We start from the raw sequence: 24,538 nt of genomic DNA on the forward strand, positions 1-24,538 counted from the left end.
GGTTGACGTTGTCCGATCGGGTCTTTGACCCCGTAATCCGTTTCGATTGATCCGGGTGAGCCATGGGTGTTTTACTTTGGGGAATGGACGTGTCATCCTTATTGATCTGGGCCTTGGGACCTCAGGCAGCTCCTTTATGTATAGTACCCCGTCTGTATTCCCGGAGCGCCCGCCTCACGCATCTTTTGCATAACTCCCGAGCAGCCAACCCCTTTGGGGCAACTACCAATATACTACTTACTGTGGTCAAAGGTTCTCAACTCCAACCAACCGTTCCCCAGTAGTTAATTATTGCATAATCGATAATTATAATAGATAATCAATAATCAATAATGTTATATTATTTCGTACAGACTGATGGATAATATGCTCCTCTGAAACTGCTCCATCTAATCTCCAAAACTAGCCCGTTCTTTTCATCTTCCTCTTTGCTCCTGACGGGGAGTGACCGAGCGCCCTGAAGATGCCGCACCGGCATCGGGCGGTGCGAAGACAGGATCTGCCCCGCGCCCTGAACAAATACCCCGTGACTTGGTCCCCCGTCGGCTACGGAACTTCCGTTGTTCCCCCCTTTAGACAGCTTCCAGAAGCCAAAGTCACACCAAAGTCATGGATGAATGCCCCTCCTGATCCGCTTGCTTACGCTTTCCTTTTTCTTGACTAACGAGTCATCATTGACTTACTAATTTTGTGACTGGATAGAGATACTATAGCACCCCAATCAAGTCCACTAACTTCTTTGGTGACCGCCAAGAACTGTTCTGGGAAAGTAGAGTCGTTCATCATCCAGAGTCACTCTAACGTTATCAATTTATATAGCGACGGAAGACAAACCACATCACTACTACCTGAGACACAACACATAATATATAACTTGCTGTTATACATGCCAGGCCCCGCATATTGGAGCTTCTGACGACTACCATTACTCATTACCCAAATCAATTCAAGTCACCGATCTAATCACTAAGTAGTATTCAAAGAAATACTATCCACTACTACTTTTTTTTTTTCTAACTTGGACCTGTCACGCAACCAACCAACCAACCAACCAACCAACATCATGAACGTTGAGCAGGTCGATCTTTCCCGCGGTTGGCCCAACCCCGCCTTGCTGCCCACGACGGCCTTGGCTGAGGCCTCTGCGAAAGTGTTGGCCACCCCGGCCATTTGGACACCGGCCTTGATGTATGGCCCTGATGAAGGGTACCAGCCGTTGCGCGAACACATCGCTCGCTGGCTAACGACGTTCTACCAGCCACGCGACCGCATCACTCCCGAACGCATTTGCATCACGGGTGGCGCCAGTCAGAATGTAGCCTGTATCCTGCAGGTCTTTACTGATCCTGTCTACACACGCAATGTTTGGATGGTTGCACCCGCCTATCATCTATCCTTTCGCATCTTCGATGATTCCGGGTTCACTAGTCGCCTGAGGGCCGTTCCCCAGAGTGATGCGGGGTTGGATTTGGCCTATCTCCGACAGGAGCTGCTTATTGCCGAGGAGCGGGCAAGGAGGGAAAATAATAACGCACCGGTACGTTGGTTTGCTTTGGTCTGCAGATGGACGTTTACGTCCTGCCTTTGAGGTTTCAAGGGGACTGAAGTGGCTCATATGACTGACTCCTACAGAACTACAAACCTACTAGGCCATGGGGTAAAGTCTACAAGCATGTCATCTATGCTACCCCGACCTTCTCCAACCCGTCGACGCTCACCATGTCCTTGCCTGATCGGGAGAATCTGGTTCGTCTTGCGCGAGAATTTGATGCCTTGATCATCGCCGATGATGTCTATGACTTCCTTCAGTGGTCACCCGACCCAGCCAAGACATTACCGCAGCCCAACAGGGCGCATCTACCCCGTCTGGTGGATGTGGACCGCTATCTGGATGGGGGACCCGGGGATGACTGGGGTAATGTGGTGAGCAATGGAAGTTTCAGCAAGCTGATCGGACCCGGAATGCGGACAGGTTGGGCGGAGGCTACCGAGAAGGTAGCGTATGGTCTGTCACAAGCGTGCGTGATCCCGTGAGGTGGTCTTGCTGGCTGCTCTCGCTTGTCCCTTGCTTTACCCTCCCCTACCTGGTAGGCTAACTTTTCCCTGGACAGAGGCTCAAGTCGATCCGGAGGCGCACCGTCGCATATGTGCGCCGCCATCATTGCGCAGCTGTTCCCCACGGGGATTGTACAAGACTTCATTGGCGATGTTCTGCAACCGGCGTACGCCCGCCGCTATCACCGGATGATGTCTTCCATACGTGAGCATCTTGTTCCCCTCGGCGTGGGGCTCCCTCCAGTTCCCGATGTGGCAGGGGGGTATTTTATTTGGCTCCGGCTCCCACACCCATTACGGTCAAGCGAGCTTGTACCCATCGCACTGCACGAACAGAATTTGATCATAGCATCTGGTAATGTCTTTCGGATAGATGGAGATGCGGCAGGAGACAAGAACGATTTTGACGACGGTATGCGCCTCTGTTTCGCATGGGAGCAGGAGGATAAGCTCGAAGAGGGGGTGCGTCGACTTGCATCGGTCATTCGTGAAGCTCTCAAGTAAACCAAATGCTGGCGGCCGCTGCGCTGATGGCTACCAAGGGTGGACGGGCGGATCGGACCGCCTAGGACCTTGGTCTGGAAGAACTGTAGTATGTTGTTGATATGGACGAACCACACACCCCATTACAGGATAGTCATTCGGTGCCGAAAGGTTGATAGCTCGTCACGCCCCAGATTATCTCTCCTTGGCGCAAGATGAGAAAGAATGGCCTGGGGTCGAGTGATGCGGACGGAGGCGGTGGGCGGCCAGTCAAGGCGCGAGGCCGGGGAAGGCAGATGACTCGGGGCGAGCATCTGCACGGCACCTGCAGCCAACTTGCATATATAGACCGCAGTAGCGCAGTCAGGGCACTTTGGGAATCATTGGCTGCAGGCCAAACATCACGCTTTCCCGACACACATTGTTCAGCGCCTACTCCTGCAGCACAATGCTTGAGGAACCTTGGTCTTTTTTTTTTTTTCCCTTGCCCGGAATGGACGCGTCAAATAACTCCTGGTGCCAAGGGATGCCGCTGCGGAATCAGACGGGCACCGCACACATTCTTCACGCGTTCCAAACCCAGAATCGTTGTCTAGCTAAATCATCCAAACATGGCGGAGTTCAACAAACAATCCGGCTTCCGGGCCGACCGTCTAGATAATCAGGACTTTTGGTCGAGTCCGCAACGCTGTACAACTTTCTGGACCATGCAGGTGATTACTGCTGCTGCCGAGGCTAGACTAGTTGATGACTAGGTGTTTCACGGGCAGACCACGACCCAAGGTTAGCGGCCGATCAGTCGGGTTGGGTTAATTAAGGAAGAAGACAGTCTCCTCTGCGGAAAGCTTGGTGCACTGATTCCTTACCCACCGTGTAGGATATTTTTATCTCGATCGAGGGGAAAAGAGACGGGAAGACTGAGACATATCGGACCGTGGACTTGGCTTTCTATCTACTTTGTAGTATCATGTAACCTCTATATGAGAAGGAGATTCAAGTTGTAGAGCACCAATCGGCCCTTAACCCATTCTTTATTGGTGGGAAGGAAGTGGTTAGTTAATTTCTGGATTTTGCCCCCTGGATGATCCCCCCTCTCAGCTCTCTCACTTTCTCGCCTCTCTTTCCCTCGCCCGGGCCCACCCGTCCATGCAGGACCAACCTTTTTTTCTTCCCGCCTGAGTCAAGGTACCTACCAACAACCTTGAATCCAAGGGACTGGCTGACGACTAATTCTACAGTTAAAACAGCATGTACAAAAGTATAATACGGCGAGAGTATACGTACTTATGGCTCTGCCAATGGAACAATTAGCTTTCTCGCCATGGACTAGATATATCTGACGCAGCAAGTGAAGCTTATCGAGATGAGGATGCCACGGCTGCCCGGGAGCACCGACATTACTGCCCAGACTGGCGTCGGGGGAACAATGGACCACGAGGAATGTCTAGACCTGCTCGATCAGGCAGCCTCCCCCAGCACTGCAATCACAGTGGAAAACTGGTGAGCAGAGCCCGAAATTTCGTCCCCATCGAGACATACCGTTGGCGGGTCAAATGCAGCATGGCAGAGGAGGTGTTCCGTCCACAGGGTTCGCCATCCATACCAATGCCTGAGTCTAGTGCGTAGCGACCAGCTCGCTGCCCTGGCGCGCTGTCAAACGGGCGAATTCCAGCAGCAACAAGCCATGCCGGACGATCGGCTCTGCAGCCATGGCCGAGCGATTGAAATGCCCAGTTGTCTTCGATCTGGGCCACGGCGAATATGTTGATCAAAACCCTGCCAGGTATATTAGTCTACCGGGTCCGCTGATCGACTGGGGATTTTGATCTTTCCCTTTGGCTTGTTTCCTCCTCTCCTGCCACCTCCGCCTCTCCTTTTCCGACTCCTTGAGCTTGTGCTTTTCGGATCGGATCAGATTTCGTTCGTTTTCTTTGTCGCCTACGCAGCATTGGGAGGTAGCCTATCCCTCGTTCAGTCACTAGTTACGGTTTAGTAGAGAGTCCCACGACTCTCTGCCATTCGCTCTCTTCGGTCGTTCCTTGAATATCCGGCAGCCTAGACTATCTGGCCCACCAGTATTGGGGAGTAGGACTAGTATAGTAGTGCGTGTGTGTGTGTGTATACAACTATACACGCGAGCTTCGGTAGGTAATCAGTCCATTGGAGACACTCCGTCCCGCACTTTCTCCCCACCATCACCACCATCTTCACCACAAGCTCTCTGCATGGCCCACCATGCATGACTCCAGTCAGTTCGGCAGAGTGCAATACTCCCGCTACCAGGAATATCATGTCTATAGCAAGCGACCGCTAGAAAGATTGCCACCCAATGAATCCCGACTAACCCCCGTCTAGTGCCTTATCGACTCGTTTCATCCCCTGACCCAGGCGTTTCAAGCAGCGGTCGCCAGACGACGACTATCGCAGCTAATTGGTGTGAGTGGAGCGATCGGGGCGCGTGATTGGACCTTCAGCAGCTTTTCTTGCAGACGGACCTCCACCATCTGGCGATAGTCAAGCAGTAATTTCCAGCGACGGTCAAGGCATCGCAGTCCAGCCAGAACCAATCGTCGAGTCAGGAACGGGGCAAGTTTGTGTGCCTGGATCCATTGGTCCCTCCCGCGGGTGCCAGCAAATCTTCTGTTCCCTCCCCCCTCCACTTTATCCCGGGTGTAATAACCTTCATTTACATCGGCCGTTCCCTTCATATCCTAGCTTTGTCGTTTCTTTTTTATTCTCTATCCCCCGTCCTTTCGTTCCCTCGTCAGTTGTGTCTGTCTTTGTGTTGTGGGAAAAAAAAAAGGCAGTTTCCGAGTGTTACTGTCTTGCTGTGTGTGTTGTGTTTTTGTGTGTTTTATTACATTCATTCCTTTTCTACTACTTCTTTCTCCCCTGGCGGCTGATTTGCGCCCCCATACATTCCTTACTCTTCCCTACTTACTACTCCTCCAACTACAACATCCTATCCAGTCCACCGTCTGACCCCGTCGTGTGACAGACCACTTCTGTTGGTGCTCACACGATCTTGTCTGGATATTTCTTCAGTACTGGTTACTGAAGTGTTGGTCGCTCGTCAGCGTTCCTCCTTACTATATTACTGTCCCTTCTCGCTCTTCAGTTCTCTGCCGGTTCAGTGAACCTCGCTGTCTTGACGATGGCGTCTCTCCACACTTCCATCATGTTGTTTGTGTCGTACGTCTGTCTGCTACTGAGTGTGCCAGTGGCCTTGGTCAATGCTGTCCCTACGTCCGGGTCTGTCGACGTGACATCGCATCTGGCGGTGCGCGCGTCCGACTACTGGGTTGGAACCATCAAGCGTCAGGGCACTGTACCCTTTGGCAACACTACGAGCAGCTATGCAATCTTCCGCAACGTCAAGGACTATGGTGCCAAGGGTGAGTCAGACCTCCTTACATGGCTGGTATTTGATGCTGACTACTGCAGGTGACGGATCTACTGATGATACTGATGCGATCAACAAGGCCATCTCCTCTGGTGGCCGCTGCGGTTCCGGCTGTGACTCGTCTACCACTACCCCGGCCCTAGTGTACTTCCCCGCAGGTACCTACGTGGTGTCCAAGCCCATTGTGCAGTACTACTACACCCAGATGGTCGGCGATGCCAACGACCTGCCTGTCCTCAAGGCTGCCTCGAGCTTCAGCGGTATGGCCGTCATTGATGCCGACCCCTACGACAGCAATGGCGACAACTGGTACACCAACCAGAACAACTTCTTCCGTGCCGTTCGCAACTTCGTCATTGATCTGACCGCTATGCCCGCTTCCTCGGGTGCTGGTATCCACTGGCAGGTCGGCCAAGCCACCAGTCTGCAGAACATCCGCTTCGAGATGGTCAAGGGTGGCACCAACAACAAGCAGCAGGGTATCTTCATGGACAACGGATCCGGTGGCTTCATGTCCGACCTGACCTTCAACGGCGGTAACTACGGTGCCTTCTTCGGTAACCAGCAGTTCACAACTCGCAACTTGACCTTCAACGACTGCAACACCGCCATCTACATGAACTGGAACTGGGCCTGGACCTTCAAGTCCGTCTCTATCAACAACTGCCAGGTCGGCCTGAACATGTCCGCTTCTCCGTCCAACCAGACCGTGGGGTCCGTCCTGATGCTGGACAGCACGTTCACCAGCACTCCTACTGGTGTCGTGACTGCCTTCAGCAGCGACAGCATCCCCACCGGTGGCGGTGCCCTGGTCCTGGAAAACGTCGACTTCTCCGGCTCAACAGTTGCCATTGCAAGTGTGAACGGCGACACCATCCTCAAGGGTGGGTCCGTTGTCTCGAACTACGTGCAGGGCAATGTCTACACCCCGGGCAGCACCAGCAACAGCAACAACAACAGCACCGTCACCAAGCGCTCCCCTGCCGTTCAGGCCGAGGATGTTCAGGTGATTACCCAGACTATCACCGAAACCATCACAGCCTGCGGTGCCGACTACGCCACTGAAACTGCTGCGGGTTCGTTCGGAACTGCCTCTGACGTCGGAGCGGAGGGTTCGACTACGACCGCCGCTGGTGGTGTGGTGCCTCTGTCCTCGATGTCTGTCCAGTACCCCGCTGCTGGTAGCTACAGCTGGGAAGGTTTTGACAGCGAAACCTCTCAGGCCACCACGGCCACCAACGAGGCTTCTGTCCCTGCTGCCGGAACTTCTGCTGGCTCGACTCCTGCTGAGCCTACTTCCCAGTCGGCCGGTGCTTCTATCGTCGCCCAGGGCTCCGGCTCTGCCTCAGCTGCTACCAGCACCTCGTCTTCCGGCTCCTACTTCGGTACTTCCAGCAACTCCACCGGCCAGTGCTCAACCAAGACCGTCACCAAGACCCGTATCGAGACCACCATTCCCTCCCAGGCTATGGCCAGCTCTCTTCTTACCAGCTCTGGCAGTGTCTTCGAGAAGTCCAAGCCTTTGTACGGGTCGTATGCCGCTTCGTCCTTCGTCAGCGTCAAGTCGGCCGGTGCCAAGGGTGACGGTACCACCGATGACACGGCCATCATCCAGAGCGTCCTGAACAACGCCACCGAGGACCAGATCGTGTACTTCGACCACGGTGCCTACATCATCACCGATACCATCAAGGTTCCCAAGAACATCAAGATCACTGGTGAGGTGTGGCCCATGCTCATGGCGTATGGCGACAAGTTCTCCGACCAGAAGAACCCTATCCCTATGCTCCAGGTCGGTGAGGCCGGTGAGTCTGGCTCCGTTGAGATTAGTGACCTCGTCCTGGAGACCAAGGGCCCCGCTCCTGGTGCTATCCTGGTGCAGTGGAACCTCCAAGCTGCTTCCCAAGGCTCTGTTGGTATGTGGGATGTCCATGCCCGCATCGGTGGCTCTGCCGGCACTCAGCTTCAGTCCGACACCTGCGCGAAGACCCCCAGCCAGACCACCACACCCAACGAGAAGTGCATTGGCGCCTTCCTCCTCTTCCACGCCACCCAGAACGCCAGCGTCTACCTGGAGAACACCTGGTTCTGGACTGCTGACCACGACCTTGACGCTTCCGGCCACGGACAGATTAACATTTACAACGGTCGCGGTATCCTCCTCGAGAGTCAGGGTCCAGCTTGGCTGTATGGCACGGCTGCCGAGCACAACCAGCTGTACAACTACCAGGTCTCCAACGCCAAGAACGTCTTCATGGGCTTGATCCAGACCGAGACCCCCTACTACCAGGCCAACCCCAACGCTCTGACTCCCTTCGACCCGCAGACCTCCTGGTCCGACCCCGACTTCTCGTACTGCACGACTGACTCCTGCCGCAAGGCCTGGGGTCTCCGTATCATCAACAGCTCCGAGACCTACATCTATGGTGCCGGTCTCTACAGCTTCTTCGACAACTACTCCCAGACATGTCTGGCCACGGAGTCCTGCCAGGAGAACATTGTTGAGGTGGACTGCTCCGACGTGCACATCTACGGACTGAGCACCAAGGCCAGCACGAACATGATCACCTCGTCCAGTGGCGATGGCCTTGTCCCGCAAGAGGGTAACGAGAGCACATACTGCTCGACGATCGCCTTGTTCGAGCAATCGTCATCTATTTAATTTGTGCTTTTTACATCAGAGACAATACATACATACAGTGATAAAGCAGTTATTTGTTTTCTCGATGCCCTTTGGAGGGAAGGGATCTTAGATGCATTTGGGAGGGTTGATTGATTGTTGGGGAACACACATACGGATATACCACTTTGTTATCACAATTTATATTTTTGCCTACATCCACTCATTTTATCCTTCTATTCTTATCCCATTCGTTACATCTATTTGTTCTTTACTGGCTTGGTAATTGAGGTGGTGGTGAGACTGGTTATGGTGTGTAGGGGTAGAGGTTTCCCCATGTGGCTATACAGTAGTTGAAATAAAAGTCAATGATCAGATTGCTTCTATCGTACTATGATGATGTTAATCGTATCTCTTCGCTTTACATGGTTCGTTGAGATTGAAAGATTCCATACATACCCTCATAAGCATTATCATTGTCCCTCCATCACTACCCTCCTAATTCCTTAGCAACCAAAGGTCAATAGTGAACATAATCCATCTACAATAGATCGTTTCATCTCTCCCCAGCCTCCTCTGACTATCCCACCCATATTTCCACTATTTCGTATCTGTATTATCAACTAATTTTTTCCTCTTAGTCCCTCTTTCTCTAAACTATATCATCCTTTGGTGATACCCACTAGCTATCAACAACCAAAAGCCATGACAATAACAACAATCCACACAACCGACTTGGCTACTTATCCAAGACAACAAAAGAAACAAAGTGACAAGCAAACAATGTGGATCCAAGCAGGTGATTATACATTTCTTTCATTTACTCTCTATTGTACATTGTGTTTATTCATTGTGCTATCTTATTGTATTATATGGTACAATAGACATTGTGGAGATGGGTTATTTCATTGATTAGCTTGGCTAGAGTGAATGTGAATGAATACATGGGAAGTGGGGTATTGTTCAATAAGAAAAGCATGAATAGGTCTATCGAGGAATTTACTGAGTGTTTAGTTGATGCTTTGGATAAATAGGGATCTTCCTACATTCAGTCTGTGTTTAAGGTGGGTTACTTGGGATGATGGTTGGGTTGGAGATGAGTATTTGTTTGCTTAACTACTGTTCTGTGATGAATGATCAGTTTGTTTAGACTTCTTCTGGTTGTTTAGGTATGGTTCAGTGGTTGGTTATTCTCTTGCTGGTAAGAAGTATGGTTTAGTCTATTGGTTATAGTATTGGAAAAGAAAAATATGGGGTCTTTTGTTTTCGGTTGTATGAGTAAGGGCGTAGAGGCATGCTGGTATTACTCTATTGCATCGATGTTCTAGGGCGCGGATGGGTTTACTGGGGAAGGGAAACGAGGGAATTGTAGTCGTAGAGCGAAAGGAAGGTAGTGTTACACCCTCTTTTGTTGAATTAAGCATGATCGCAGTCGTGTGTATGTGGTGTTTGGTAAGACTCGAGGTTCCATCGTAGGGTAGGTAGGGTTATATTGACTCGGCTGTGTAGCTGGAAGGGTTTGGGGCCATGTACATGACTAAAAGTCAATGTAGCTGTTCCTGTTATCTCTGAGTGTTAGCACATTTTCATCTGTCTCATGTCCTTAGTGGTTGGCTTTGCAAGCATGATGCTGGATACGTATCCGCATTTCCTTGGATGTGTATGTGTGTAAAGAACGAAGATCTCCCCCAGTCTCTCCCTTGACAGTAGAGTGCTAGAAGCTGGTAGAAATCGTTCGATCACGATAGCTGACTAGTATGATCATTCAGTGTGGTGTGAGGTAGACCTGGAGGACAGTGTCTGGGAACTTGCAGTTCCCAATACCATCGAGTTCCGACTTGGGCACTGGCGGATTGGATTGATCAGATGACCCTCACGAAATCTGCGGGAGTATTCTGTTGCTTCTTGCAAAGGATGGGCACAGGAGCAGAAACACTACCTGCCATATCGCTTGGCCAACCAGCAGGACCTTGAAGACAGCACTATTGACAGACGGGTGACATCCACAGACAGATGAGTAGCCTTCCACTGTTCGCACTTGCAAGGTAGAAAGAGATCTGCTGACTTGATCAATAAATTAATCCTGCCAGGTAGGGGGAAACGGGGACATGGTTTGGAAAAATCCTCATCCTGGTTGGAGCAGAGATATGCACAACTCCTTACCCTGCGAGGAAAAGTGGAGGAAGGACCTGAGGAGTGAATGGTCTGAGATGTATGAACCAGGGCAAGACATGTGGGTGGACAACGTCCGAGCCAAGAAAGAATACCAGCATCCTCAACCCTGCTGCTGCTAACTTGCCATAACGCCAGGGCTGATGCTTGTCGGGAGTAAATTGAGTCCCGACTGGTGCCATGGCTTTGATTGGCGCCGTTCCGGATGGAACCCGAACCTTGGCCCGAGTCTAAAAGCCAAAATGGGGGAGTAGATCCAGTTATGACGGGGGAGGGCCCCTTTTCGGAAATGAAGGAAGGAAGAGGAAAGCAGCATTATAGAATGCAAGACAAGGAAAAGCACAACCGGAGGATCACCGAGAGAGAGCAAATGGTTGGCAGTGATCAGGCGCGGCATTAATGAAGCTGAAACCCATGCGATGCCAAGCATCCCGGTCAATCCGCCGGCGTTGAATTCATCTCCACCCACCGTTTCAACGCCCCTCAAGATGAAACCTCTGCGCTGCTGCCAGCGCTTGAGCCAGTCCAGTCAGTCTCCAGTTCCCGGTGGAGTGTCTCCCCTGTCATTATTATCTTCAGGGACTTTTTGGGAGGGCCCTCTCTACGATGCTAGAACCGTTTCACGATCGATCATGATGGAGAGCTTTGTTCAGGTCCAGAACGCCCCGGCCGACTTCAACGGCCTATATAGAACGTCCCTCTCGTCGCCCTCATCTCTTCCTCTCTTCTTTTCCTTCAGCACGCAGGCTTGTCTAAGTTCTTTCACTTCTCTCTTTCCCACATTCTCTTTTCCCCGGTCTGTGACCGTCACATTCTTTCCACAAAACTCCATTCCTTGAAGAATCAAACCATCTGGTATACCGGTATACCAGACCTTACACTATCTTTATTTTTTTTCTCTCCTACAAAACCAAACCTTCCCACCAAAATGAAGCAGGCTGGTTCCATCCTCGCCCTCGCCGGGCTCGTCTCCCTTGCCCAGGGTCACGGTTTCGTCACCTCCCCTCAGGCCCGTATGCCCGGTAGCGCCATGGAAAAGGCCTGTGGCCAGCAAGTGTACAACAACCAAGAGGCCGACAACTACGGCAACGTGCAGGGTGAGCTTCAGATCGCCTCGGGCCAGAGCGACTACGACGCCGACGCCTGTGACATCTGGCTCTGCAAGGGTTACAAGTACGCCGACAACAAGGACAACGTCTACTCGTACAAGGCCGGTGAGACCGTCGATTTCACCGTCGACATTCGCGCTCCTCACACCGGTACTGCCAACGTCTCCGTCGTTGACACTGCCTCCAACACCGTCATCGGCTCCCCTCTGATCTACTGGAGCGTTTACGCCTCCACCGCTACCGGTGTCACTGCCAACGAGACTAGCTTCAGCGTCACCATCCCCGATGACCTCGGCGATAAGTGTACCGAGGGCGGTGCCTGTGTTCTTCAGTGGTGGTGGAACGCTGCTTCCATTGACCAGACTTATGAGTCTTGCATTGACTTTACTGTTGGTGGCTCTGGCTCTTCTTCTTCCTCTTCCTCTTCTTCGTCTTCTTCTTCTTCCGCCGCTGCCAGCCAGCAAACTACCACCACTGCTGCCGCCGCCGCTGTCACTACCCCCAGCACTGCCAACAACGTCGCTCCCGCTTCCTCTAGCGTCCCTACTACCCTCGCTACTAGCGTGAAGCAGAGCGCTACCGTCGCCCCCGTTGCTGCTTCTAGCGCTGCTGCTGCTGCTTCTTCCTCCTCGGGTGTCTCCATCCCCACTGATGGTACTGCTGAGGAGCAGCTCACTTGGGTTGCTAGCCTGCTTAAGGCTCTCCTTAAGTACGCTAACTAAGACGGTGCGGTGTGTATAGTTACTAGTTGCTGTGTTAGATAGAGTGGTGGTGTGAATAGATGTGCCTGTATATTGATCTTGTGTTTCGTAGTAAATGTAGTAGAGATGTAGATTTCGCATAGAGTTTCCAAATTTGAAGGGTGCTTGTTTGGCTACTGATTATTCTATAACCGGCAGAGCACAGCAGTTGTACTGTAGTAAGAAATACCCAATAAGTGTTTTTGATACTCAAGGGAGACTAGGCGTAGGTTTGTTTTATATTTATATGGATTGTCATGTTCTTAGTTAGATAGTAGTAGTAGGGTTGTCTTGTAAGTTGGATGATGGCGATGGGTATGTTCTTTACCGCATATGGATAGTACAATGAAATGTAGTACTTAGTAGTGCGGGAGGAGCGATCGAAAAACAGGGTAGTAATGTAACTTACATCTAGAGCCTTTTTTCTTTTTAAAGCATAGCATGCAAATGACATGCTAGGGTAAATTGATTATCAATAGACAATCCACCTATTAAGGTGTCAAGCGGATAGTGGAAGTGCTACTAGGCACAGCCAGTCCCGAATAGCCATATTGGCAACACTATAGCAGTAAGCACTACGAAGTGATACCCCACTAATAAGCTTTATCTTACTACAATGTCTTACTAGATCAACTGTGTACTGACATACTTTGTTTGTGATAACAAGATCATGACAATAGGCAACCAATAAGTACTCTGTACGAAAGTACCAAACAAGCACATCTGGCAAATCAAATTCACTTCGCGGTAGAGGTATCACAAAAGGTATCGATACATCAAAAGTCAAACAATAATAATCGTCATCAAATTACCACCTTCCAATCCATACAATCTTAATAATGTTGCTGTACCGGTCGCTGCTGCTGTCCCTCGGCCCACCAATCAGGAGATGACCCCTCCGGGCGAGCCTGCTGCTGATCACCATATACCGCAGGAGCCACAGGAGCAGCACCAGTAGCAGCAGGTGCGCTAGTATCAGCAAACGGGTTCTGCACCTGGTAATCCTCCGAGCGGTACTCGAACCGGCCTGCGCCGTTGCTATACGTGCGCGGAAGGACCGGAGCAGTCGAGGAAGAGCCCGAGGATAGCGGGCTCTGCGTTTGGTTCCGAGGCGGAACCGGCGGTGCAGAAGATCCTGCTGCTGCCGGGGCTGGGGGTTGCACGGCGCCAGAGGACGAGGCCTGACTAGATGATGCAGGGGACTGGCTGCCGGATTGTCCCTGGGCGCGACGCGCCTGGAGCAAGGCGTGCTGGTGCTTGGACAGAGCGACGGATAGTTCGTCGTTGGATTCGATCAACGTCACGAGGGTATCCTCGTCTGGGGCGGGATTTGTAGCATGGATGTAGTTCTGGATAAAACGGGAGGCGGTGCGACACCGGTCGGAGAATTCTTTGATGAGCTCGTTCTCAAGCATTTCGGCCGGAGGCGTGGATTGGACGAATTGGATGAGGAGCTTCGCGGATGTCTTGGCCTCGGAGATGCGTGCAGAGAGCTCTTCGGGCTGTGGTAGTCCGCCATGCTGGTTCTGGTTGGGGGTGTTGAAGTAGTTCGGGGTTTGTCGGTATGGCTGAACCAGGGGTTGTGTCAAGCCGGGCTGTAGGGAATCATAAGATTAGCTTTGAGATGCTTGGAACAAGTAGAGGGATGTCTGTCACATACATTACCCGTATTCTTAGGTGCATACTTTTCCTTTTCCTTGCTCCACATCCCCAGGAGCAGTGCGAGATCTTCGTCCCATGCCCGCTGCATTTCTAACGAATCCAACGTGTCCCGCAAAAAGCTGTGTACATTCATATCCCGCCCGTTGCGGAAGAGATCCTTCACAGTCGCCACGAACTTGGCGTCGATATTCCGCGAAAAGGTATGTCCTGGATTGTCGATGAGGATGCGCATGAGCATGATCGCATTGTACTGCACATTGCTCCGGGTTTTGGCGGGATTGGACAACAGCTTGGAGATGCGAAGGGCGGCTTCGCGGGCGGCGTTGGGGCTGGATTCGGCACTCTCAACGATGGCAGGAAGGTGAACGAACTCGTCTCCATTCTGGATATGTCCTTGTAAGTACGGTGGCTATTTAAGCAGGCGGGGAATGGGAATGAGGCGATTATGGAAGGGGGAGGGGGTCCGCAGGGTGGGACATACGGCGCTGTTGGGGCCCGATTCGCAGAACGCGGTCTAAAACCGTAGATGTGGTTAGTTGGACGAGCTCAAACGATGATTCCGGATCAATACGAACCACTTCTCTGAGTATGATACCTTCCGGAGAGTCCTCGGGGTACGAAGGGGAGTCGCGCGCGGGACCTGTTCTGAGGTGAGCATTGTCAACCGTCGCATGCCGATCAGCAACGGGTGGGAGAGTAATACTCACTGGATCGCCTGCTGAAGGAATTGAAGATGCGCTTCATGATGACTTGTCGCAAGCTACCACAGCTGGGTAGAGATAGACAATAGGAAATGGGGTTGGCGAAAAATTTAAGTAGTAAGAAAGGGGGCCGTCAAGCAAACGAGACTAAAAAAGACGTCGCAGCCTCGCAGGGCCGGTTTAAGCGCCGCGGGGAGCAAAAAGCAGCGGAGGGTCCTTTAAACCAAACTTAGATTTTAGTCAAGATTAGAGTGAGTCAATCTATCCATCCATCCATCCCATCACTCCCGAAACCTCTTCTGTTTTGTTTGATGTTCTGAAGCAGTCGATCCGGTGGCAATGCGCTTTGTCGGCGACACGCAAGCGCTCTTGTTTGCGTTTCTTGGGACGATCCAGAACTGACGTAGAGAAGTCAAGAGAATAAGATCCACGTCTGCCTATGAATCTTGATGCCTGCTTGACTACCAAGACTCTGCAATGCGTACACCATCCCGCACTGTCAGCGCAACCAACCGCATACAACTACGTATGCAGGTTGGCTCCCCCCATTGTCTGTTAAGCATAGTTTTCCAGTCGTCATGGGGATGCGAATGCCTCATCGGGAGAAAAGGCCGCATTGGACGAAGAATCCCCATCGACACGGGAAAAGCTTTGGCTGATGGTCTGTTCGCAAGGGCCGATTGGAGCCTGTGACGGGTTGATGGTCACACACACAGCCACGCTTGGCTGAGCCAGAATTCCCTTCCCTCTGACCTGCCCATATGCAACCTGCTGACGGAGGGGGGAAGATGGAGTTCTGGAGTCGGGGGATGCCTGTCCACACACGCTGCAGCCTGCAGATCTGAGGGTCTAGATAGCAGCTGTGGCGCAGTTGACTGTTACAAATGCACAGTACTCTTGTCGGAGACCAGAACAGACAGACCTATGACGGACTGGCAAAGTAGCCAATTTCTACTAGTACTACGGAATCCTTATCATCCTACGCTTGTAGATCGATCCTGTCCGACTGGTAGGGCTGATGATGAACTTCCATCATCCTTCCTTCGTCTTATGCTTTACAACTTCATGAAAGAAAAATGAATTCCGTATCCCATCATGAATTAAACGCTCGCAAAAAGTGTCCTGAAGCAGGAGAATGTCCGAAACCTGCCGTACCGATGTACGCCATCCATGTAGTAGTATCAACTATGATGAAGGAATAATTCTCCCTGGACTCCTTTCAGCCGCCTTAGCTCATGGCCAGGGACGGACTGCAAAGGAAAAACTATCCAGTCGAACCGATTCTCCGGGGGGTGAAACGAGATCAATGTCTAAAGAAAGATGTTTGTCTCTGCATAAAGCAGAAGACAAACCATCATCATCACCATCATTTTTTTCGCCGGGTGGTTTCGAATTTTTTCCATTTGTCAAAAAAGTAATAATTTCTTTTGTATTCCTTCCGTGACCAGGTATTGGATCCGTACAACAGCAAACTCCGGCATTCCCATTCAGTTTCTGACCACTTCACACTTTCCCCGACACCCACACACCGCTTATGCCTCAATGAGAGCACGGCGGAGCTGAGCACCACGCTGGCGGGAGCTGAGGCGGACCTCCTTGTTTTCGGCGGCCTTGGCGACGGTCTCCTCAGCCTCGGTGAGGATGAGCTCGATGTGGCAGGGGTTGGTCATGTAGGGGTTGATCTAATCCATATGTCAGTTTTGCGGGGATGCGTGACATAAGAGATACATCTCGGATTCCGGTTTCAACATACACGACCGTGAGCACGGTAGGTACGGCGGCGACCCTTGGGAGCCTGGTTGACCTGGATGTGCTTGACAACAAGGTTGCCGGTGTCGAGACCCTTGGTGTCGGCGTTGGCCTCAGCGTTCTTGAGGAGGTCGAGAAGGAACTCGGCGGACTTGACGGGCCAGCGAGCCTTGCTGACACCCCACTGCTTGCCTAAATAGAAGAAAGACGGTCAGCGTCTTCGTTTACCAAAACGCTTGGTTTTTGCCAGGTCCTCCAAAATCATATCCTCCAGTCCTTCCATCCCTTAAAATCCTGCCCATGTCGGTTCATTTGTCGATCCGTAATTTCCATTCCCATCTCTTTCCGAAAACTCTGTAGAAAAACACATCCACTCACCCTGAGCGCAGCGACCGGTGCTGCCAGCGTACCGACGCATGGGGACGGCCTCAGCCTTCTCGGTGACGTTGGTGAGGAAGGTAAGGGCACGCTGCAGCTTCATGCCGTTGATGGCCTGAGCGGTCTCACGGGTGTTCTTGAAGCTGACACGGAGGTAAGAGCCCCGAGCGCGGGCGCTCTTAGCGGCCGGAATGTCCTGAGCAGCGTAACGGACCTGATGGCGACAAGAAAAATCCAACAATCAGCAAGACCATTCATTCAATCCCTCTTATATCATTTCTTCGTTTCCTCTTTCCCAAGCACATAATTCCATATAAAATATGCATATCGGTGGACGGATGTTCATCATAGCAGGGGGAGAGAGAGTCGAAAATTGTTCGGTATGAAGTTTTCCTTCATCGGCCAAAACGCAGGATCGAAGATGATAGATAGGGATTCCGGTACAACGAGAGGTTGGGCAGCGGTTCTTTCTTTTCACGATATCTTTTTTCCCTTGCTTTTTTGACATGTCCGTTTTCCACCGATAGCAGCAAACGCGAATATAGCACTCACCATCTTGATGTGGTTGCCGAGCGGGTGGTCCTCGATGTCGGGTGAGAAGTTTTGTCGTTTTCCTGTCGTCGGCCGCTGGAACTTGAGATCGCGAGGCTCGCTCGTTGTGGTGCGCTTTTTCGCTCTTGGCGCCCGCCTAGGGTATCGGAGCCCTAACACTAAGCGGCTTGGGGCAGGTGCCCACCTCACCGCCCGGCAGTATTGCCAATTAGCTTTCGGTCCGTAGGAACTTCATGGTCTGCTTCGATGTCAATTTCGTCGATCGATGGCTTTATAAGTATGTACATTGCTTATTCTTAGTAACTAAATGTCATATTTGTTAGATGTAATGCTGTCATATTCCTTTTCTCGAATGAGTGAGGTGCTGGTCGTTTTGTTCATCGTGTTGTCCCTGATCGAATCATGTTCTAGTTCAGACAGACGCTAAACCTATTTGGGATACATAGTCAGCTCATTCACCCTGCAGTAATGCCCTTTCACCAACTGGTCAATTATTTCGGCAACTGATAACTACATCAAAACTGATATCTGTGCAAGCATGCAGATGACGTCCGTCTTCGCCATTGGCTATAAATTCAATGTATATATCATGAGGCCACAAGCCAGTGTCGATCACAACGAAAGACTGTTTCGTATCCCTTTCCAGCCGTGGAGAGACCGGCGTATCCTTCCAGTTCACTGTCGGCTATCGACGCTCGGCCTCAAATCCCGATGCGGAGAATGCCCGCCCTTCCCCACGTTTGACAGGCTGAATGCTGATATGACCGGTATGACTGAAAGTCTTTGCAGCAACCCCATGATCGGCTTCACTGAGATATTTGGCATGATATGAGACCAAGACGTTTACCAAACGCTCGCTCTTTTTAGCACCAGGGTGTTCGACATAAGGCAATATATGCATCAAACTGTGGCATCCCCAAGCTTGAGGAGCAGGGTTGTTATATAGTAGACAAATAGAGTTTAGATGCACACTAAATAGCGGTGCTGCATGCAACTGCATCTGCTAGCCTTCCCCTGCACCATCTAATACTCCTCTTAGCAGCTGGCTCCAAAAGCTGGTCGTCGCCCAGAAATCGTGGATACAACCCTCAGGGATTGACAACCACTCAATCTCCCGAGTTCTGTCAGCGAAAAAGCCTATTTGAAACTGTCGAGGCTTTCGTCTAAAATCAATAAGCGTAAGGCACCATTCTCCTTGCAGCGCGCGCTTGATGAGGTAAGTATGAGTGTCACCATATGCTGCCCACCGGCCGACCCTTGTCGCTGCCATGATCGAGGTATATGCGACAATTGATGTTTACTTCCTCCGTCATAGTAGCATGTTTAGGCTACAAATAATGTAGCACGCACATGCAACTTACGTGGCCGTGTGCATCGAACAAAGGTTATGCAGCAATGACATCGGCATGAGCAGTGATCAGTCAGGTAGCTAACTTAATCGGCCTGTAGGCGTTCGTGTAACCATTAGCTAGATCAACAGAAGCGCAATCGGGCCACCGACATACCAAACAAGCAGGCCACCTTTTCTAGCCGTGCTTCGATGCGAGCGATATGAATAGTATCTAACCTCACGTCGGTACCATCCCGGCGCCCCCCCACAGCCCCGCACCGCCGTGGGGTCTTCAACCAGAGCCGCCAGAAAAACATGAATCTCTTCAATGGGCGGGGGTAAGAGTAGTTTTGATTGCGCTCCCTCTTGCGAGACATAGAAATCAGAAGAGAAGGCTACTGCTCATGTCACCCGACCATGGAACCTGCCATGCCTGGGATCGCTCTTGTCCCGCTTGGAAGATGTCCGGGTTCTGGAAGGTATCCAATGCAAGTGTGTTGGCTCCCGATATTTGATCACCAGAGACATAATCCCCAACGGCTTCAAGATCCAGCCATGAAAAGTCATTCGCAGGGCTGAAGTGCACGTAGCTACTATGATCGGACAAATGGTGCGATAATGCGCTGTTACCCTGCATCAGGACATCGCCGCTTTGATGTGTTCCGGCTGGTGAAGTTGGTGCCATCGACTTCTGTTTCCAAAGGAGTTCAAGGAGTCGAGAATAACGCGATCCTATGTCATCAGACCCAGCGCTTGCTCTCTTCAGTACTTCGGTGGTCCGCGTCACGAGATCCCGCACTTTCAGCTCCTCCAAGTGAGACATTACTCCGAATGAGCGTGCCTTGAATGCACTGTTAGTTACTCATATGTACATTCGTATCTCAAAGGATATTACCTTGTACAGAAATACGGCTGCGTAGATTCCGTATAAATAATACCTCAACGGCATAAAATGAAGATGCTTTTCTGGGTGAACCACATCAACAAGGATGGTCAGGTATGTTTTTGCGGCATCGACCGATTCATAAATAAACCGAGCATCCTGCATCGAGGCTACATTGTTAAACGTTGCTCGCAGATGATCTCTTTGAGCCTTGTCATCGTTCCTGATCTTGGACACAAGTGACTGGGATATTGCCGCCTGGAATGCAAAAGCGTTTGTGTATAGCCTCAGGTATTCGTAGGACAGCTGTAACGTGGCTTTCATTGGCGGTGAACCTACGAAATGTCAGTCAATCAGGCCAAACTTCGTCGGAGCTGAAACTTACAGGACAGAGAACCCCAGATAGACTTCCATCGCAAGATTGCAAGGCGAAAATCATCCACGTACTTGACATAGTCGCCCATAAGCATCATTTGATTGCTCGTACGCATGCCAGAATAGAGCACATCGTGAACATTTCCGTAAAGTTGCGTCAGATCCAGGGTAGCCTGAAATATCTTCGCATAATCCTCATCACCGTCTCTAGCGGGTTGCAACGATGGAAAGTCTTGGCTGACAAGGCCAGTCATCGGACCCGGCCCGCGAGACCAGAACGCACGTCCAATACGAACAGATATCAATCGGTCCGATACGTAGCAGCTCGTCCATGCTAGCCGCCTACGAGCTTCTGTCTCCGCGTCTCCAGAAGAATCGCCTCTGAATGACGTCCTGTCTAGGCCAAGAAACCAACCAGATCGCAAGGCGAGCCCTACATGCATCCAGGCAGCTCGATCTTCCTCTCCACGGCCTACACGTTCAATGCGCGGTCGGAGGCCTTGGGGTTCCCATTCCGCCAAAATAAGAAGAGCCTCCACAGCTTCAACATCGCAATCGGCTCCAGCAGCAATTCCAGATATCAGCTCATGCATGTACTTAGAACAGTACTCGTGGATCTCCGGCCGTTCGGCTAGATCCTTCGAAGCAATTGTGAGAACGGCAGTAAGCAGATGCTTCTCATTATTAGCAAATGCATCTAGCGCGCTGCGATCAAAGTACTTTCGTGGCACCAAAGGAAGGTACGGATGGAAGTTTTCAGCGTAGCGAACCACTAACTGCCATACCGTTCCCGGATCTAGTGAGCGTGATTGTACTAGCCTGTACGTCTTGATGCCGCTATTTGACTGAAACCCAGTAACAGAACTGTCTTGAAGTGCCGTGTATGATGAGAATGCACTGGGTCCTGTACGTAGAGGTTCGACGCCCGTTTCGGCGCTCGGGTCTTCTGTACCTCTCTTCGCAATGCCCGTCAGACACTGCCAGGCATCTGAAGGATTGCGGGGAACATCGCCGATAGAAGCTTCGTCTTCATCATCATCAACGGAGATTGAAGTCGCGGTCGGCGGATCAGGGGGTAGGAAGACAACGGGACCAGGGTAAGAACTAGACGTCGTTTGACGAGTCTCTGAATTGGAAGGGCTTGGTGCCTCAATGACGGAATCCCTTCGCACAGAAGAATTGCTGTCTGGTGTGAAATTTTTGATTTTATTCTTGCGAATCCGCCGTCCCCCTCGATTGGAACTGCCTAGGACACATTCACGGTTATCCCTGATACACCGCTGACATGGTGGGACTCCCGGGCTGCCACTGCTATCCCTGTGTTACATTGTAATTAGCCCCCCAAGATCACCGACAGGCAGGATAAAGTGAACCAAAATAACGTGGGAAGAAAAAAAAGAGGAATAAACGTCTGTCACAGTCATGACTTACAGGTCGCATTTCGACTTGCGCTGTCTACAATGTAGACATGCTCTTGACACGCGTTTCATTAAATGATCTGAACGGGCCTTGGCTCTTGACGTTGGAGTCCCTTCGACTGGCGGAGATTGATCTTCTTGCTCCATCGCTGCATACAGCACATTAACCTCTTCAGCTTACAGCGTCAAGTGATAGAATTCCAATGCGACATCTCATCCCAGCAGTGCTGACAGGTTGGCTTGGGAACGAACGAAACGCGTCAGAAATTCCCTCCTGCGATTTTTGCTTGCAAAGATGGAAAGTGTAAGAGACGGATAGACGGGAATGCTTTCCTCTTGATGCTAGGAAACAAGGTTGAATCCTCTGCAGAGTAGGGTAAGAGAGATCTCGGGGTGTTGCTCGACTCCGAACAGTTCCTATATGATTGTTGGGGTAACTTGAGCTCCGGACGGGCGCTCGTGGCTTCCCCACACAAGTTGGCTTTTAAGGCACCAGCAACTCTGTACAAATTGCGCACTAAGTGATAATCCGCCTCGTAACCCCAAATCATCGACTCAGCAGTCGAGAAGGGCCAGGCTGCGGGGGGAAGGATTTGTAAACGCTGCAGACTTGTGAGCACTGGGTTTTTTTCTGACCCACGGCCAAGGAATAATCTGGTATTACTCATCCCATACATACGGGTATTCAACGAGTCGGCAATCCAAGGCTTTCACTATGCAAGACCGGGCAGCTGTTGATCTCGACGAGGAGTTTAAGCTTAATTCAATCTTTAGAGCTAGTTCGTGCGCTGCTTTTGAATTTAATCAGAAGTACTGACTGCATGATACTGAAATCATAGCAGCCTAGGTTCTCGTTGAAAAGCTGATGTGGTGCCTCTGGTGGCAAGCACATGGATATATACAAAGCCTGCAGCAGGCCATATGAGGAATCCATCTAATGTCTGTCTAACGCATCTGTGAGAATCACTAAACCTCAGATCATTAGCCCTAGGGATACTTCAACTAGTATCTAGCTTATCAGATCCTTGAGAGCTATCAGTGAGATAGATTAATTTGCTTTACTGATCCGCTTATTGGATGGTGAAATGCAAGGCAATGATGCTTGTACAAACAATCGTCTGAAATGGCCACGCAGCTCCCACACACCAATTACGGAGATGTTCAATGCATGACCTCATACTCTGAGCACTTTCCTGAGATCATGCATTAAGATAGCTAATTTTCCGGATTATTCCGTGCCTTTCGCCAAAGAAACCAGCATTTCCAAAGCACCCCAACTCCATGAGATGTCATTTGTACGAGTTACCATACAAGACGCAAATCGGAGCATCCCCGAACAAAGTTCAATAGCCGAATGCGGGGCGTCGGCGTTTGAAGCGCTGTGTCGGCAATGTAATTACCCCAAAAGGGAATTAGTCGCTGCTGCCCCGCGCGCGGAGGAAGAGGGACAGCTATTTATTATTAGCAGGACAGTAAGGATGACTGGTCGCCATCGATTATTGATTTGGTGGCAAGAGAATTTGGAAGACTGTTCCCCCCTCGCTGAGCTGCACGGCAAGGTACACCTCTAACGATAATACTTTGAGAAACGAAAGGACGCTTGACAGCAGATTACTATTCTTAGTAACCATCTAAGCGCGAAACAATCACAATGTCGGCCGCAGTTGCGTCGCTATTCTCCCTCAGCGGCAAGACCGCTATCGTGACAGGAGGAACTAGGGGCATTGGGCAAGCAATGGCTTTTGCCCTTGCCGAAGCTGGTGCCGATATCATCTTGATTCAGGTGCGCACAGCCGCGACCTCCCCATTGGCGCTACGGAAATGACAGGGGAGCCATGCCGAAACGCCGTGTGGAACTAACGCTCTACGAACAGAGAGACGAGTCGAACACTTCGACTCGCGATGAGATCGTCAATCGCATTGGCAGGAAAGCTTGGATCCACGTGGCAGAGTTGTCGAATCGGGAATCAATCAAGGGTGTCATTCCAGCTCTGACCAGTCAAGGCCTCAAGCCTGAGATCCTACTCAACTGCGCCGGAATTCAACGGAGACACCCCAGTGAAAAGTTCCCGGATGAAGATTGGGATGAGGTATGTGTCAAAGAGTCTCCTTTTTCAGCCACCTATCTACCTCTGTCTATTTTTGGACCTCCCTTCTCCTGAAGTGGAGCTGAAGTCTAGATACTGACTATTGAATTATGTAGGTTATCCAAGTCAATTTGACGTCCGTCTTTACGTTATGTCGGGAGTTCGGTGCATACTTGTTGGCGCGAGATGAGTCGGAGTTCCCAACTGGTCGTCGTGGAGCCATCATCAACGTCGCATCGCTCCTCACCTTCCAGGGAGGTATCACAGTACCTGCATACGCAGCGTCAAAGGGAGGTGTCGCGCAATTAACGAAAGCCCTCTCCAACGAATGGGTGGCTAAGGGTATCAACGTCAATGCAATCGCTCCCGGATACATTGCCACGGATATGAACACTGCCCTGATCAATGATTCCAACCGCAATGCTGGTATCATGGCTAGAATCCCGGCGGGGAGATGGGGCAAGCCAGAAGACTTCAAGGGCGTGATAGTGTTTTTGGCAAGTCAAGCGAGTAGCTATGTCTCAGGTGAAATAATCACCGTTGATGGCGGTTGGATGGGACGGTAAAAAGTTCTGTGGCGGCAATTTTTTTTTCATGTTTTCTTTTCGTCCATATTTCCCCTGACTATTTTTGTCTGCATTTTTGCCTTTGCTGTGCTAGGTGATAGATGGAATATACACCAATGATGTAAAACACCTGCTTTCACACCACGCGATACTCAGCGTTTTCTAATCAATATCTGAAGGATGCTATTATCAGGTCATTCTTGCCTTAGTCTGTCATACCAGATTAGCGGCTGCTCAGGATATATTAGGTGAAAC

General features: G+C 51.0%; 7 protein-coding genes across 7 annotated transcripts; 4 read left to right on the forward strand and 3 right to left on the reverse strand.

Moving 5' to 3' along the window:
• Window positions 1–801: 801 nt before the first annotated feature.
• Window positions 802–2,799, forward strand: BO79DRAFT_201278 (aminotransferase-like domain-containing protein). The gene is made up of 3 exons (XM_025681559.1): window positions 802–1,537; window positions 1,633–2,018; window positions 2,112–2,799. The coding sequence occupies exons 1-3, from the start codon at window positions 1,064–1,066 to the stop codon at window positions 2,557–2,559; spliced, it is 1,308 nt and encodes a 435-aa protein (XP_025536008.1). The 5' UTR covers window positions 802–1,063; the 3' UTR covers window positions 2,560–2,799.
• A 2,670-nt stretch (window positions 2,800–5,469) lies between these two features.
• On the forward strand, window positions 5,470–8,736 carry exgO (exo-beta-1,3-glucanase Exg0). Its single transcript, XM_025689315.1, has 2 exons — window positions 5,470–5,933; window positions 5,983–8,736. Exons 1-2 carry the CDS (start codon window positions 5,693–5,695, stop codon window positions 8,601–8,603), a joined length of 2,862 nt encoding a protein of 953 aa, XP_025536009.1. The 5' UTR covers window positions 5,470–5,692; the 3' UTR covers window positions 8,604–8,736.
• Window positions 8,737–11,243: 2,507 nt separating this feature from the next.
• BO79DRAFT_289940 (lytic polysaccharide monooxygenase) lies at window positions 11,244–12,564 on the forward strand (the record flags this gene model as incomplete). The annotated part of the gene is made up of 1 exon (XM_025688833.1): window positions 11,244–12,564. The coding sequence occupies exon 1, from the start codon at window positions 11,662–11,664 to the stop codon at window positions 12,562–12,564; it is 903 nt and encodes a 300-aa protein (XP_025536010.1). The 5' UTR covers window positions 11,244–11,661.
• Window positions 12,565–13,230: 666 nt separating this feature from the next.
• BO79DRAFT_201288 (uncharacterized protein) lies at window positions 13,231–15,487 on the reverse strand. Its single transcript, XM_025681560.1, has 5 exons — window positions 14,952–15,487; window positions 14,820–14,884; window positions 14,726–14,758; window positions 14,243–14,626; window positions 13,231–14,177 (listed from the first exon to the last, which is right to left on the reverse strand). The coding sequence occupies exons 1-5, from the start codon at window positions 14,986–14,988 to the stop codon at window positions 13,416–13,418; spliced, it is 1,281 nt and encodes a 426-aa protein (XP_025536011.1). The 5' UTR covers window positions 14,989–15,487; the 3' UTR covers window positions 13,231–13,415.
• A 542-nt stretch (window positions 15,488–16,029) lies between these two features.
• Window positions 16,030–18,937, reverse strand: rpl17 (60S ribosomal uL22 domain-containing protein; the record flags this gene model as incomplete). The annotated part of the gene is made up of 6 exons (XM_025684974.1): window positions 16,030–16,627; window positions 16,699–16,886; window positions 17,073–17,286; window positions 17,625–17,760; window positions 17,814–17,853; window positions 18,913–18,937. 6 exons carry the CDS (start codon window positions 18,935–18,937, stop codon window positions 16,478–16,480), a joined length of 753 nt encoding a protein of 250 aa, XP_025536012.1. The 3' UTR covers window positions 16,030–16,477.
• Window positions 18,938–19,294: 357 nt separating this feature from the next.
• Window positions 19,295–21,777, reverse strand: BO79DRAFT_289943 (Zn(II)2Cys6 transcription factor; the record flags this gene model as incomplete). Its single annotated transcript, XM_025688834.1, has 4 exons — window positions 19,295–19,795; window positions 19,850–20,172; window positions 20,223–21,529; window positions 21,644–21,777. The coding sequence occupies 4 exons, from the start codon at window positions 21,775–21,777 to the stop codon at window positions 19,337–19,339; spliced, it is 2,223 nt and encodes a 740-aa protein (XP_025536013.1). The 3' UTR covers window positions 19,295–19,336.
• A 1,369-nt stretch (window positions 21,778–23,146) lies between these two features.
• Window positions 23,147–24,395, forward strand: BO79DRAFT_201293 (putative 2-deoxy-D-gluconate 3-dehydrogenase). The gene is made up of 3 exons (XM_025681561.1): window positions 23,147–23,413; window positions 23,505–23,720; window positions 23,834–24,395. Exons 1-3 carry the CDS (start codon window positions 23,282–23,284, stop codon window positions 24,281–24,283), a joined length of 798 nt encoding a protein of 265 aa, XP_025536014.1. The 5' UTR covers window positions 23,147–23,281; the 3' UTR covers window positions 24,284–24,395.
• Window positions 24,396–24,538: the final 143 nt, after the last annotated feature.

The sequence above is a fragment of the Aspergillus costaricaensis genome (assembly GCF_003184835.1).
Source record: "Aspergillus costaricaensis CBS 115574 unplaced genomic scaffold BO79scaffold_33, whole genome shotgun sequence".
NCBI lineage: Eukaryota > Fungi > Ascomycota > Eurotiomycetes > Eurotiales > Aspergillaceae > Aspergillus > Aspergillus costaricensis.